The sequence below is a fragment of the Protopterus annectens genome, chromosome 7.part0, assembly GCF_019279795.1.
Source record: "Protopterus annectens isolate FY-2018-M chromosome 7.part0, PAN1.0, whole genome shotgun sequence".
NCBI lineage: Eukaryota > Metazoa > Chordata > Ceratodontiformes > Protopteridae > Protopterus > Protopterus annectens.
Genome location: NC_056739.1, coordinates 1,138,565,976 through 1,138,583,620, shown reverse-complemented (window position 1 = coordinate 1,138,583,620; position 17,645 = coordinate 1,138,565,976). Strand labels below are relative to the sequence as shown.

The 17,645-nt window shown below is 36.7% G+C and overlaps 1 protein-coding gene across 1 annotated transcript in view; it reads right to left on the bottom strand.

The window, feature by feature from the left end:
- CTSH (cathepsin H) overlaps positions 1-17,645 on the bottom strand; it is a 368,554-nt gene that overhangs the window by 233,965 nt on the left and 116,944 nt on the right. Inside the window, exons 3-4 of the mRNA XM_044077716.1 lie at positions 6,999-7,104; positions 6,826-6,896 (exon numbers count right to left, since the gene is read on the bottom strand). Coding sequence (XP_043933651.1) covers positions 6,826-6,896; positions 6,999-7,104 — 177 coding nt within the window. The remainder of the gene's footprint in view (positions 1-6,825; positions 6,897-6,998; positions 7,105-17,645) is intronic.

The following is a 17,645-nucleotide window of genomic DNA, read 5'->3' as shown; positions in this document are numbered from 1 at the left end:
ACTTTCAGTATTTGTAAGTTGAGAGGTATTGGTGTTGGGTTATGGTTAGCACACACAGGTAAGTGGTACAGAAAATGTTTTTAGTAATGTAATATGCAGGGGTAAGTTAGGGTTAGCACACAAGTAAGGTGGTGCAGGGAGGTGAAGACCACCTGCAACATCTTACTCACGTGTGCTAATAGTATCCCTACCCTTGCCCCTAACCCCAAACTTGTCCATTGTGTTATTAAAACCTCTTTCCCTAACAGTAGCAACACTTGGTCTTGGTTTTGTTGCTGGGGTTTACTGATATTGAGCTGTTTTTTAGTGGGATAAAAGTATTCAATGTTTTGTGATTTACTCTTAGTGGTAATTCATTGTTTTGTGATTTGTTGTTTGTGTTCTACCATTTGAGGTTCTCTCTTTTGTATATTATTTATTCTTTTTTGATAGACTGTTTTATATATATATATACTAGCTGATGACAAAAAATTGGCTTACTAATTTGAAATGATAACTATAAGAAACTAAAGGGAATACCTATAAAAAAAGTCACTTTCTTCAGTGATGTAAATATGTAATGGTAGAGTGTCATACACATAATTCAGAATTTGAAAGGTTCAGGATATCATAGATTAAGGCCTGTTAAAAAAGGCATCATTTAAAAAGAAAAGTATTCATACTACACACTACAGGGCAGAAGATTTGCAGGAGAAGATGAATATGCTTTTGCTGGAAGTTTTATTTGCTTTGTTGAAGGAAAGGGCTTAGTTAAGTCAGGCATCTGGGGATTGTCAGGCTCCTAGAAGCACTGAATTTTTAGATGTTGCATAGGCAATTTCAAAACCTTTTTCCAATGTTTTGATTCACATATGTGCTGCAGCCATCATCAATGGATTTTGGATTAATATTTAAATGTTATCATTATATTTTGGAGTAATTTTTCCAAAATATGATTAACCGCTGTTGCCCTTAATTATTATGCTCTGCTACTATTTGCAGGCTTATACATGTAAAGCTGTAAAGTACTGCATCAGAAAGTCAGCTCATAAAATTTCATGTAGGTTTTAAATACATCTTGAAAACAAAGGTCTACTTTTAACAGCTTGCAAATAAATTTGTTTTCTTTTTGAGCCTTCCTGGCTGTTGCATAATAAAAAATTCTGACTATGAATGCCCAAGATACTACTACATTCCTGTATCCACAATCCAAACAGTCGAATTGCATCAAATGGAATTCCTGGGATGGATACTAAAAGTTCACAAACTCTGTAATACATCCAGTATGCACAAAACTAAAGTTAAGGCTTTAGAACCTTCCATAGATATAACTCTCTTTCATAACAGAGAGAGAGGAAGCTCTGACTGTGTTCCATATGATCTGTAATTGATTAGTGGCAAAGGCACTCTTGGGAATGGGCCTGGGAGGGTGGGAGTAAGCAGGGCCACACATTCTGCGTAGAGGGAAGCAGCAGTATCTAACCTGTGAAACCTAGTGGGAGAACTAGGTGTTGGACTGTCTGCAGAACATATGCTACCGAGCGGTGTGAAGCACTAAACAGTCCCAACAGTTGTGTGCATGTGTGTTTGTTGTGTGTGTAGAGGCACACATACCTTCTGAAGGCCATGCAGCATTGTGGAGTCAAAGAAGGCCACTGGGGGGGGCTACAGGGGTAGGATGTTCCACAGGACCTCAAGCTGGCCCACTGCTTACCGTTGGTGCAACACTAACAGCAGCATCGTAATCCTCAAACATTTTGCGATCACAATGTGGAAAGGAATGGAGAACAATGTGTCACACAAATGCAAGCAAAATATGCTTTATATGGGGGGGTCTACACCCTAACAACCCAAATGTGGGTGCTTTTTCCTCAGAATTCCCCTAGTTTATATATATATATATATATATATATATATATATATATATATATATATATATATATATATATATATATATATATATATATATATATATATATAATACCTCCACAGTCGCACAACTGTGACCAAAGGAAATTCTTCAGTAGAATGCTATTGTCAATAAAACAACAGTTGATTATAGCTCATATTGACTGAGTATGATTTTGACAGGCCATGAACACTTTACAGCCAATTGACAGAAGAAACAGTAGAAAATATTGGTGGTTGTGAAAACACACACATATAGAATGAAAACAGATTCTACATAAAGAATAGTCAACAAAGCAAGCTGGCAGTATTACAAGTTGTAAATATAAAAAAAGAAAAACAATTTATGGAGAATGAGTGTTTCGGCCTAAAATGTCAAATTTTCTGAAAATCATGTGTCTTCTTATTACTCAAACAGTAATTTTCTGGTATTTGTTGTTGGAAAGTGACAAATCAGTGTCCCTGGCTATGTTGTGATCTTTGATGGCTATTAATGGTTTATGACGCTTCCACTATGAACAATGAACTGCAAATATCTCAAATATAATGTCCCCAGTCACAAATGATCAAGAAAAACCTCCTCAAATAAAACCTAAAAATGATGCTTTGGCATGTGGGCAAGAACCTCTAAACCCGTGTGTTGGGACGTCACCCCACAATGCATTATCTAATTACACTAACTTCACATTTGTGCAACCATAGGGAAAGGGTAAAAGGTTGAACACAGTACATGTAGAAACTATGATCTCGTTGTTCAAGTAAGTTTGACAAAATATATATCAGTCACATACAGAGAAGCTGTTCCAAGGGCCATAGCCCATAGCATCACTACTGTTCTTATATGCTTCATTAACTCAATCTGCAATTGGATGGAGGTGGTAGAACTGTTGAGGGTTGTGATCATGGATCTTCACATTTGATTTGGTCTTAAAAACCCTTATGCTTAAAGAACTGGAACTTCATGGTATGGATTGTAAGACAGTCATACATGTTAATAGCTATCATTGCAAGAAAGGGACGCAGAAGAGAATATCTTCAAAAAGGTTTTCATCTGTCTGTCTAATTATCTCTGTCTCTCTCTCTCTCTCTCTCCCTCTCACACCCTCACTCTTTTTCCTCTCTCTCTGTCTCTTTTTAAATCTTGCCCATTTACATCTTCTTTTCTCATGAGCTCTTTACAAAGCTAAAATAATGGGGTACAAAAGGCAGAATCAGGGATAATATTTAAATATTGCTGTGCGTCTCTTAAAGAGTTAACAGAATGATAGTTTTACTCTCCGAACAACATGATGTATGACTTTAATGTCTGACATTATTGACTCACAGAAATAGTCATTGCTTTGCCGAAAAATTAAAAAAATACACAAGGAATGGAGTTAAAATATGAGGAAAGTCAGCGATGTTCTACAAAACTCTGGACAATTAAGACATATGGTTACTGGCAGTACAATCATTTATATTGCTGGTAACCATACCTCTCACCTGTCCTGAGTTTTGAATAATGTCTCTGATTTTTCTCATATTTTGCCCTTTCCCTTACAAAATATGTTATGCATGGCATTATTGCACAAATCCCAATAAAATGTCTGGCCAGTCAACAAACATTTTAGTGGCTGGGCTTTTTCTGTTGGTATATTCTTGATTTAAAATAAGCATACTGATTGGTTGTCTAGTCAATGTGCATGTTTCTGAGTAGAAATGATCCTTAATCATATGATTAGGGCTAAACCATGTAGACAGGAACAAAATAAGTAGGTGGGGTACTAACAGACTCTATTTTTGACATGTGTTATTAAAGGAAAATAATAATTTGCTTAAATAGTAGTAAAGGAGTGGAACTCATTTTCTGCACAACTAAGACTGGTGATTTGCCTGACTTAAGTCCAATTTTGCTATTTCATGTGTGGTAATAAATCCGTATTAGTACGAAGCTGGAAGGCAGCATGGACGGTTTTCATATTACTGCCTTACAACAAATGAAAGAATTATGCAGGGCTCATGCTTTATCGCAATACTGATAAGTCATGTTTAAATGTTTTTTACTTCCTCTTGTTTTTATTTTGACAAGACTTCTAACTGTATACACTTTATATCTGTTTTTACACATATGCATTAGAACATCTACACATGCCCACATCGATGGTCAGCTATGGCAGCTCGCGGATCTGTATATCTACTTCTCTTCTTTTTACTTTTGCTTAAATGTACGTTGCCGAAAGTTAAGTAATAAGACTCCTCATAAAATCTGATGCTTTTTTGCATTTATTGAATAATTCAAAGATTGGCCAGTCAGTCATTTCCTTATCATGTCAATTAGTCCTACTTACTGTATTCATGTAGACATGTCTACTAACTTTGAAATTGGTGCTCGTTCAAATACTGAGTTAAATGGCAGTCATGGGAACAGTGAGCAGTAGTAAAGTCAGTAATAATGTAGATTCATCTACTAAATGCATTACATGCAATGAAGAGCAAGTACCTCCTAAAGAAAAAAATAACAAAAAAGAGGCGGCATCTGTTAATGAAAAGAGTAGAAAAGAACACTGACGTCTGGTGGTGATCTGGTACAGGAATAAGAAACATCATAAAAATGTAAAAGGACTGCTAGAATACTACGCCCCTTCTGTTCCAGCTGCTCCTTCCATTACTATCCATGGATAAATTCCCCTGTTCTAGTCCTTCTTCAAACTCTCTACTATTTAACTGTCCATTTCTTTATGTGGTACATTGCTCCCATTCCCTACCACCCTCTCAATGAAGAAATCATGTTACCTTCCTCACCCTTTTCCTGACTATGTTTCAGATGGTACCCTCTGTTTTTATGTTGTTTTGATTACAAGGTGTCCCATCGTCTGTGTCTTCAGTCTTTATGTTGTGTACCTTCTCTAATGTCTTAATTATGTTGCTGTACCCCACCCCTACACAGAGTACATGGCTATCACTTCGCCTTTTCTTCAAAGTTTTAAACTCCAGTTTTTATTTAATTTATCTCATTCAAATAATGGGGCACTCTTCTGTTATGGATATCTGAAGTTTGAAGAGAATCCTAGATATATTCTGACATGTGGCAGATGCAAGAAGAGGAAGGACTCCCTACTTTTTGAGGACACCACTCTCACCAGCTAGTCCATAATCTTGCTAGCCCTTGTTTTTCTCTCCTTGCTGTTCAGGCTACTCTTCTAATTTACCCCTTTGATTAACTGATTGATTGATTACTCCTTTCCTAGTTCTTTAGTCTCAGATGTTTGAAATTATACATTTTGGTATAAACACCTGCAGACTTATATCTGATCATTCTAACTACTGAGCAAGGCAATCTCACATTCTCCTCCATCACTCAGTGACATCCTCCATTGCTACTGAAGGCAGGTTGGGGTAAGTGTAGATGAAATGCAGTTAAGCAGGGAATGCTGACGGCTCTGTGTAATGTTTCAAGTGGCATTCCTTGCAAAGGCTTAAGGTATGATGTACGTCTAAAAGCAGGGGAGATTTGCACAACTAACAACGGTGATGGGGACTGGTGATACACACGTGCATGATAGCAGTAACTGACTAACATTTTGATAACTAGTTTAAGCATGCATAACCTATGAATGTTTTCTTTGGCAAGTATAACATCATAGAATGTTTTGTCACATTTTAACAGCTCCACACTTCTGTGAGCCTGATACCCAGTATATACTTTGTGATGCCATTACAAACAAGCAGTTTAACAAACAGCTGTGCTCAGCTTTTACTTTGTGCAACTGACAAGATACTTCTCCTTGTAATTTATGTAACAAACCTGTAATTCCCTTTTTCTGGGTGGAGAGAAAGGGATTTGGATAGTGTTGGTTTAATAATTAATGAAGCCAATTATTAATTATCTAATGTATTTTTGGCAATTAAATATTTATAAAGTGAAAAATATAACAATGAGATGACACAACTACAAAATAATACTGAAAAAAAAATAATAATATAAATAACCTGTAACAGATTATGTATTGTAAAACAAAACCAATAAACATTTCAAGAAGTTCATGTAATGACTGTGACAACGGGAATTAAAGTTTATTAAAATAAGCTAGTCTGTGACTGCCAACCCATACCTCCCAACCCACAGACATTGAAAATGGGAACAAAGATACCCTGAAAAACAAGAACACCCAGCTAAAAAAAAATCTGCACATCTAATTAGCATAAAATTTGAATAACCAACTAGCACATAACTATTCCCACTACAATAAGAATGCGGGATACTACTCAGAAATATGTTTAAAACAGAGAGTGAAAAAAGTGATGGAAAATATAAGCGCATTACCAAAGAGGAAGTGTATAATCTGTAGATTTTAATGAATTATATCTCAAGATTCTACCAGATGAAGTTATTTACTTTTGCTTCAGAAAAGCGGAGTTGTAAGATGTGTCTTGTCTTTCTTTAAATTATAGTTACCACTAATGCAGTGATTTTCTGTGTACTAGTCAGCTTCAAAAATTATATGTGATGAGGGGGTTCAGAAAATTGTGTGAAGGGATAAATCAAGCTTGAAAATAGGAACATACCACCAAAAATAAGGACATCCTAAATTAGGCCTAAAAATAGGAATGCTCCTCCAAAATAGAGACAGTTGAGCTCTCTGCTTCCATCTGGCACACAACATCATTTTACAAAACAGAGCAAGTAATTCACAGATGTGAAAAACATAGCATGAGTGCAAAATGTAGTCATGTATACTATTGGGAACTAGAAATTTGCAGCATTTATGAAAAATAAACAAACAGTGCCTAACTTATGAGTCTATCATTTTTCTATAAAACTGTATATTGCTGCACACTGAATTATTATGGCCAGTTTTTTTTCTGCACCTCCTTTATATTGATAAAGTATTATATGATTCACAACTTTACAATAATCTCATTTAATAACTGACAATTCATAAATATATAACTGATTACCTGAGGTTCCGTCCAAAGATATTTTTTCTTAAATTCATCAAAAGTCATGTCCGAGAACTGGTTTAGACCCACTAAAAGTAATATGGAATTTTTATTAAAATTCAGATATTCCACCAAAAAATATATATATAAATAATATGTACTGAAACTAGAAGAAAAAAATAACAACATACTTTTAAATGTATGGTTTCCAGCATTATGCTTATCGATTTTCCTCTTGTTTTCAGCAAAGGTCTGCAAGCGATAATTGTACTCCTCCAGGATGTAGTCCTTTTTGAACTGTTAATGAAATGTAAGAATGAAATTAGTTGTATGTGGCATAATATCTGAATAAACTTTTAAACAGTTATAGTGAAAAAGTGTTATTACTTTTCCTGGGATTCAGAAAGAATTCCTAATGCTTATGTAAACTGCCTACTGTAAGAAGGTCAGTTTATGTGATCATGTAAAATGCAATTCAAACATAGCTTTAGCCATAATGAAGACCTCATTACTTAATAATTTGCATGTCCTTGAATTGTTGTTAATTACTGCCAGTGCTAAAAAGACTTTGCTGTGATAATTACTGCTGGCAGCCCATGTATTGTGTTGGCCCTGGCACCTCCTTCATACACTCTCATACACACATTCAGACATTCATGCACACATATAGAGACAGAGACACACACGCACACATGTGCATGCACACACACAGACATTTCCAACATTCTCTTGCAACACACATCTTCTCACTTGAACAGACACACACGCACACACACACACACACACACAGACACATACATGCACACACACACACACACACACACACACACACACACACACACACACACACACACACACACATACACACATGTACATGCACACACACACACATTCATATGCTTGATCCCCTACCTAACTTCACTATTGTGGCCACCTATGTACACCAGTGGCGGCTGGTGACTTCAAATCAAAGGGGGGCTGCAGGAGACAGCTGAATGGGTGGGGTCAATGGGGAGGAGTGTGGCCAACTAGAAAGGGGAGGGGCTATGCTCAAAACCACAAAACTAACTTTAATTAAATACGCTGCCCCGGGTGCCAAACCATCATTATGAGAGTCCAATCAAGACAAAAATAAGTGTAGAAGAATAAAAATATTTCAATGCATTGGCTGCATGACAGCTTACTTAATATCTAGATGGAAACAAAAGGTTGTGAGGCATGAAAAAATAAATTACTTTTTAAATACATTACTGGAATGCCAGTCAAAATCAAGTATAAGAAAAACAAGAAGCACTCAACTCAAACCACTTCTCCTTGCACTGCAGTTCTAATTATAATTTATATTCAGCTTTATTAAAGTACCAAGTAACATGCTGAAAGTAGAAATCTCTGTGATGCCCCCACTTGTAAAAATGTTTCTTATCCAAAAAGACCTGCTGCCTGACAACTATGTACTTGTTTCATGGGGAAAACATGATCAAAGTAAAAAATGAAAAGCAAACAAGAAACAAGCTCAAGATACATCGCTTAAAGGATTACTGTACAGGTTATGGACCACACATGATTGGCATTCTGTTTAGTTTATGTGTAAAGTCTGTAGAGATGACTGGAAGTCTCCAACAAGTGTAATGAGCTTTTTAAAATAATGGAATCCTGTCCTTTAATACACAATGCTTATACATTATCTAGTCAAGTATTCTCTGCATGGCAACAACAGAAAGGCTTTCAATGTTGACAATTCTTTAACAGTATGCTTATTAAAGCTTACTTGCATCTTACGATCTCAGACAAGCTTACCTTATGGTCATTAAAGCATTGCTACTTAAACACAGAGCAACAGACACTTTCTGAGTAATAAGCATAAATCTGAGTAATAAGCATAAATCAACAGTACAAAAATATGACAGAAACCAGACCGTTCTGCAAAATCAAGGACAGATGAAACGCCACTGTAGTACTTGTGTCTACCTTGGATGGGGGGAGACACTGCACATTTACACTGCATAACTACTCCTTGCCTTGCTTGGACACATTCAGAGTCACTACATGGGGGAGTGGGGTGCAACAAGTATGTCACAATTTGAAATGTCTCTGGCTGACTGTGATGGCCCTGACACATTTGTCATACCTCACAACCTCAGAGCAAGAAATCTGGACAAAGCCATACACAGAAGTGGGACAAAGGCCCAAAAATAAGGACAATTTTTAAATATTGCTCTAATAAACTTAGAAAGATAATAGAATAGGTCTTGCATTAGTATGAATTTTCTGAAGGGTATAAAATCTGAAACTCAAATGTCTGTCATTATTTTCTAACTTCAGTCTTTAGTGATTTGTCACTAATTTTCCAAAAAACACAATTTTATGAAAAATGGACCAAAAATGTGATGCAAAAATATAAAACAGCCACACAATACAGCTGGGAACCTGTCAAAGAAGGGACACTTTAATATTAGTACTGCTAACTTGAGCAGCTGACAAAATAAAAGAATCTACATGCATTTCAAGTAATCTATAACTTTGATTATTACAGTTATTTCTTAATTGTAAACCCTCCATGTTTTCTTCCAAAATTGCTATTTTGCGGAGGGCTTATTAGGGGGAAGAGCAACATTTTGAGCCAAAATCGGGGACAGTTGAGAGGTTGGCTATGCCTAATTCTATAAAGCAATTTATTTGCATGTACCTCTCAACCTGTTAATGCAGTAAATCTGAACAAGGCCAAATATATTGGGGAAACATATAAACAGTACTAAAAATTGCTCTTGTATAAATTGAGACAGTTGATAGAATAACAGTTCTTACTTTAGCATGCATTTTTCTGAAGGTTATGAAGTCTGAAACTCAGTGTATCATTATTTAGTGACTTAATTCCTAAATGATTTGCCAGAAAACTACAAATTTTATGAAGAACAAACCAAAATAAGAAGCAAAAATCTATTCATTCTTTGAAAATCTGGACAGTTGGGAGGTATAGTTCAGCTGGGCCTGTCTGAGTTTGCTGCCCTTCCCCCCTGACAAAATCATGGTTGAATGGAGTCCCTGCAGCCATTCCAATGAACCATTACTTGGCTATTTCACTCCATTTACCATAAACACTAATGTGCATACTGCTTTACTTCTATGATGAGTTGGACTTCATTTGAAAGTTTTATTTTGTATTTTACAGCACAAACACTAAGTCATCTGCTAAACAAAGCAATGCAGTCTCACAATGAAAACTTAGCATTAAAACTTCTCTGCCCTTGAAACTCACATTCATTGAAACAACATTGAAACCCACATTCAAAGAAAATACATTTTGTCAGTAGCAGATAAAGATTAATTTTGGGCTGTTTTCAAATCACAGGCCCCTTGCATATGAAACATACATGTGCTCTTTGATACACCTTCCTCATTGTACTAAATTACATTCCTTGTACAATACAGTACAGTTGTTAGAGGGCGTTTTAAATTTGTTTTTAACATTTTTCCAGTAAGCAATGAAACAAAACGCATGCACCCATAATGGCAAAACTGCCCAGTTCAGAACATTTATCATAAAAGTCTACTCAGACTTTCACAGTCCACCATTATTAGTAAATATATGCACAATTCTACAGTCCACTATTATCAGTAAATATGCACAATTCTACAGTCCATTATCAGTAAATATGCACAATTCTACAGTCCATTATCAGTAAATATGCACAATCTCTGAAGAAGTAAAAGTCATCTAAATAATTCCACATTAAAGAAATCTGTAACTAATGAAGAGGTTGCTGCTAGCAAACACCTTTATATTTCATGGTTTCATCGAAAAATAAAGTGTATGTTGCCCCTCAGGAGTAAATTGCCTATATTACATTAAAAAAATGATAAGCTAGTAATATTGCAAGAGGAAATGGATGGCAAACTGATAACAGACTCATAATTAGTATTTTCACCAAGGAGAACATTCTCAGTACGGCAGCATCCACCTCTTGTGGGAGTAGAACCCACAGCCTTCTGCATCAAAAGCAAGTGCACAACCTGTTGTGCTATTAACAAGGCAAACCGACTTCACTTAAGCAACACTAAACTTCTGTTCCCCTGCAGCTCTCAGCTCCTTGTAAAATCTACTCAATGCTCAACTGCATCTCAACTTCGCAGCACAAGAAAACTGGAAAAAGCCAAAATGTATTGGGGGGGGGGTCAAAAGCCCAAAAACCAGGGACACATTAAACATTGCTTGTATAATCTTGGAAAGTTGCTAGAATAAAATGTTGTGTTACCACCATACATTTTACTGCCAAGGTCCCTGTGCAAAACAGTCAGAGCAACATACCACTACGCCAAATCAGCTGCTTTGTAAAAGAGAGGAAGATTGAAACTTAAATGGCTATCATTTAGTGAATTCAGTTCTTGCCATAGCTGTCAACCTTAGCACAAAAAACCTGGACGAAGCCAATAATGGGGGAATACAGTCCCAAAAATAGGGACAAATTTCACATATTCATCTTATAAACTTAGAAAATTGCTAGAATAAAAGGTTGTGTTACTATGTATTTTCTGAAGAACATGAAGTCTGAAATTCAAATGCCTGTCAATTTTACTGCTGACAGAACAAAAACAATTTTCAGCAGAGACCCAGGGAGAAATACTGCAGACACATCTTTGTAAAATGACAGGTTACCAGAGCAAATCCACACAAACACAGGGAGGAGATGCAGACTCCACACAGAAGGCACCCCAGCCAAGAATCAAACCAGAAAACCTATAGCTGTGAGGCAACAATACTGCCACTGCACCATCAAATATGTAAGGAATTAAACATTCAGAAACCTGAAGTCTGAAATTCAAATGGCTGTCAATTTTATTTAACATTTGTTAATCAGGACAGTCTGACTTGGAACAAAAAAAACAATTTTCAGCAGAGGCCCAGGAAGAAATAATGCAGACATGTCTTTGTAACATGGGAGGACACAAAAGCAAACCCACACAAACACAGGGAGAAGATACAGACCCCCACAAAGAAGGCACCCCAGCCAAGAATCAAACCCGAGAACCTGCAGCTGTGAGGCAACAATGCTACCACTGCACCATCAAATATCAAGCATTGCAATATTTACAAACCACAGATATTATGAGGAATAGATCAGATCAAATATGAGGCAAAAATCTGCATTTTTTTTACAAATGGTGGTGGGTAGGGAATTCAGGTCTTTAACACCTGCATACAAGGTACAGGGTTCAAGCCTGAGGTATTCCCTACCTAACCACCAGTATATTGCACCTGGGGCATTTACACACACACACACACACACACACACACTTACCTGTAGTACACCACCGCAAATCTGATCCCTGTCCATAAATCCAAAGTAAACCACCGCCGCAAATCTGATCCCTGTCCATAAATCCAAAACCCGTGGTTCACAATAAATGTTTTTCATTGCTACTCATGCTCAGGGTGCTGGATTTTTTTCTCTTTTCATCCCGTGCAAATCTGACCCTGCCCGTCATGAGATCTTCCCCCGATGAGACTGCAGCAAACTCCAATCCTGCCCGTCGCGAGATCCTAAACTCCTGACTGCTGACATTGTAGCCCGACACGTTTCCCCAGTGAGTTCCCAGGACAGTCTATGCAGTTTAAAACTGCATAGACTCCTGGGAGCTCTGTTCTTCATGTTTCCCAGTTAGGACTGCTGCTGAGACAATATGCGCATGCTCCAGACTGTCTCAGCAGCAGTCCGGACTAGTGCGCATGCGCGAAGTCCGCGATTTAAAAAAAATTTTTTTTTTCTATTTATTTCTTTTTATTCTTTTTATTTCTTTATTTTAAAGTTGAGGGGGCTGCAGTCCAGCAGTCCAATAGCACGGGTCACCCCTGATGTACACACACACACACACACACACACACACACACACACACACACACACACACACACACACACACACACACACCAGCCATTCATATGCCCATTGACACACTCGCTGCCACACACATCTACGTAGATACTCTCATTCCCCAACAACTACTTCTCCACTGAACTTTGACTTACTTACAATTTGGCCTTCTGGTCATGTTAATTACCATGGCTGGCTGTGCTATTTTATGCAGTCAATGAACTGTTTGGTATCGTGAGTCACTTTCCATGAGCATTTTAAGGGGAAAGCACATGGCTAATTTTTCCCCAAATTCTCCATTATCCTATAGTAAGTTCAGCAGGATGGCACACTGCAGTGATTCTTCTGATCCAGGAAAATCATTGGGGTGGTCCTATCTCTGAATCAAAGAGGGGTACCACAAAAAGTTGGCCAATTGTATTAAGGTTTACATCTTGGTAACCCTTTCTGAATCCCAAAACATATGTTCTGATTCATGTATTTATTTATTGCTTTTAGTTTGTTTGGTAAGAAATGACAGCATGCTTGTAAAAGTTTCAGTTACATGGCCACCTTCCAAAAAGCATTGTGTGGAGAAAAAGGAAGCAACCTTTATGAGCAAATATATTTTATTACATCTACTTATTTTTCATTCATCACTGACTTAATGTTGGTCTTGATGATATTAAGTTACTAATATACTGCAATATGTAGATACTATGTCAGACGAAAGTTGGTAGGAACTCAAACATATTTGTTTCTTTGTAAGGATTAGCTGTGTATATCCTATTCCACAGTAAAACATTCTCAGTGTGTCACATTATCTCTGTCATCATGGCTAAAGTGTAATTCAGTGTTATCCACATAAGTGTGTGAAACACACACATACACACACACTCACACACACACACACACACACACACACACACACACACACACACACACACACACACAAATCTTATCACTGCAAATCACTGCTCAAGCTTTTATTTGTCTTTGTTTTTACTAATCTTTTTAAATTAATGAAACATTAGACATGCATTTTGCAATCCATGAAGTAAGGATATATTCCATGTTTACCGAGAAGCGACATATGTTTAAATAACTGTTCAAAATTGTTATATAGCTTATTTTTTATCTCAAAATCTTGAGGTATATTTTCCTAATACCAGACTATTTCTGAAAAATATTTATCATTAGTAACAGTTACGTATAAGAATAATAGCAATTATGTGACTTTGATTTGAGATTTTCATTTCTATTTACAGAGATTACTCCAGTTCTTTCCTGTTCATCCTGTGATAGTCCCATAAAAAGGACAAATATTGGGAAGTTAAGCAACCTATGGTCAAATATACACATATCTGTTTGCCCATCACCTTTAAGTAGCTTATGGTGTTCTGTAATAAATACTTTTTTTGCATTTTGCTGAGTTGCATACCTCTCAGTTTTCCATAATTTTGCATAACCCCCCTAATTTTACCTCATATTTTAGCTCTGCCCCTCATAAAGTTTTAGATTTTCTGGTAAATCACTGAGGATTACTGTCACCCAGTAATGTTAAACATTAGATTTTTATACGTCACATTGTTCAAAAATGTATCCCTCAATCCATTCACAACCCTTTTTTTCCCATTTTTGCACATGGGGTTGGGGTGTCACTTCACCAGTTGCAATCATCTAGAGCCAAGGTTTACACCACCAGCTGGCTAGCCCTGCCATGGTCCATCTTCCACAGTGCAAGTTGTTTTCAAAAATGTACATTGATGTAAAACCCAATTTACAATTTAATTTTTTCAATTAACGTTTTTAAATGAATTAGAGAAATACATTTTTAGCAAAGAAGTTGAGAGGTATATATCTGGAATCCAGTAAAGCTCATGTCACTCAAAACACTGCATATAAGGACATGCCATATACATCATAATGCTAACTTAGGGATACATCTTTCTCCTGATGCTGTGATTTTAAAGTTTGTTATAAATATTAAAGAGTTATGTAAGTCAAATCTCAACAAATGAAAGAGTTAGGGTGTTTTGGCTGTCATTTTGATGATGGTTTTGCTTTTAAAGGCTGTCAGGCTTGTTCTTGAATTTGGGAATTGGTGATCTCTGCTTTGCTGAGACCCCAAATATTTGGACCCATTTAAAATATATATTTCCTGTAAATGTGCAATTGTGTGTGTGTGTGTGTGAGTTAGTGTGTGTATGTGAGTTCATATGCACACACACACACACACACACACACACACACACACACACACACACACACACACACATATATATATGCTACTTCACATAATCGAGCATCCAAATGTTCGACTTTATAAGGCCGAGACCATATCATTGAACATTTGAATGTTCGAAAATGTGAGAAAAAAATAAAAAACTAAACAAACAAAAAAACTAAACAGTGCTAGCAGGGGGGCAAGCCCCCCTGCACCTCCCACACCCCCCACTATTTAAATATACCAACTCGGAGATCGCACTACATTGCAGTAAAGGGAAATCTTCCCTTTCCACATTCTATGGAGATACCCATTCAGACCAGTCGAACTTTTAAAAGTTCGATCATATGGTCTCAGATAACACATATGGTGTTGACTTACACTAATGAATTTGATGACTTAATAGAGATTTTAGAAAGAAATTGGACTATCTTTGATGTCAACCTGGACCACCTTAGTGCAGTGGGAAAAAGACCAGTAGTGATATACAAAAAAGCTCCTAGTTTTAAATTGATACTGGAAAGAATGGGAAGATATGAAAATAAGGGGAGAACACTGAAGTGCGGAAGCTGTAATCAATGCAAGTATGTTATGGAAGGTTCTTCCTTTAATATACATGGCTTTGTGTACATAAAACCCAGTGGCAGGTTTACATGTTCCACTAAGGGCATTGTGTATGTAGGGTTATGCACACTTTGCACAGCATTCTGCATAGGGAAAACTAAATGTAAATGCAGGCAAAGAATATATCAACACATATACGACATCAGAAAAGAAGATGAAAACAACGCCATATATAGGCACATTAATTCCAACCCTACCTACCAGTTCAAGTTTTGCATTATTGAACAAGTTGACTTAGGTGAGCGAGGGGGACCAAGTGATGACTTCTTAGAATTTTTAGAACTTAAATGGTAACTTAGGACCAATGCCACCCAGCCACCAGGTTTAAATGAAAATATTTCAATTTCCAGCATATCAAACTCAAAGCTGGATATTATTTTGGGTAATTATGCATTGATGCCATAGGGTATGCATTTGATATGAGTCACATAGGGTAGAAAAAATTTTAGTGAAGAGTATTATATAAAAAACTGAAAAAATGGTTTTAATTTCAGCTGCAGTAATCTTTTAAGTGTACTGTGTATTGTTGCAAATTAGTTCTTTGCAACTGTTACATGTTTTTACTAGTAGATTTGACAACATTGTAGCTGTTTATGCTGGCACACTGAGGGAATTTTACTAATTTGAATATTATGTAAACAATTTAGTATGATGTATAAAAAGGCTTCTTGGCTTATGGGTAATTGTTCTGATGAAGTCCAGTTACCAGAGGACGAAAGCGTTTAACCTCTATTGTTGTTTTAGGAGTTTTTTTAAGTAATAAATTTATGTTTTCAGCAGTACTTGACTGTGAAGTCTTTTCCCACCAAGGCAACCATACAGTGTGGTAGGCTTTCTCTGGCTGTATCCCCTCTGTTTCTAGTAGCCAGATATCTGCATAACCTCATAATACCACCCTGTTGAGTCATGCAGCCTCTGAGTATAAGTCCAAATGCATTTCTTGTCTTGAAGCACAACTCATTGGTTACACATCTCAGTTTGTCTTCATCATGCTAGAATACCCCTCTGCAGTATGTTGGACTGCCTCCCTCCCCTAAGGTGGGTGAGCTACTGCTAACACCTTAACCTCCTTTAGCAATATTTGTAATGCCTGGGTCACCAACAGATTCTAAATCATCTAGCTCATAGTTAGGGTTTCATCAGTTTGTGCTACAGACTCTATAGGGTTTCATCAGTTTGTGCTACGGATCTGTAGGTTTCATCATTTTGTGCTAATGATTTGTAGGTTTCATCAGTTTGTGCTGCAAGCTCTGTAGTGTTTCACCAGTTTGTGCTACAGGCTCTGTAGGGTTCATCAGTTTGTGCTACAGATCTGTAGGGTTTCATCAGTTTATATTACAGATTCTGTGAGATTTCATTAGTTTGTGCTACATGCTCTGTAGGGTTTCATCAGTTTGTGCTACAAATATGTAAGGTTTCATTAGTTTGTGCTACAGACTCTGTAAGGTTTCATCAGTTTGTGCTACAGGCTCTGTAAGGTTTCATCAGTTTGTGCTACAGATATGTAGGAGTTCATCAGTTTGTGCTACAGATCTGTGGGGTTTCATCAGTTTGTGCTACAGATCTGTAGGGTTTCATCAGTTTGTGCTATCGCTTTGTGTACAGATCTGTAGGGTTTCATCAGTTTGTATAACATACTCTGTGGGGTTTCATCAGTTTGTGCTACAGACTCTGTAGGGTTTCATCAGTTTATGCTACAGATTCTGTAGGGTTTCTTCAATTTATGATACGGAGTCTGTAGTATATACTTTTTTAACTGGGATAACTTAATGATTCTTAAATAATAATGACTTACAGTAGAGAGTCAATTATCTAAGCTAACTGGGACCTAACACAGTTCGGATAATCATATTGTTCAGATAATCAAACATATCATTTAACTGGATTAAAAAACTTCTAAAATCTTGTTTTTTTCTGCATGCAGGAACACACTTTTCAACCATTCAGCGATTCCAATGGACAATAAAGAATATTTTTCACACACAAGCTGGCTACGAGCTCAAATAACATGCTTAAGCAAATACATGTAATGTTTACATTTTCAGACTTTATGATTTTCATAATCGAAAACTTTGGAAAGCTGGTTCTGATAATTGATGTTTCTGATAATCAACGTTCAGATAATCGACTCTCTACTGTA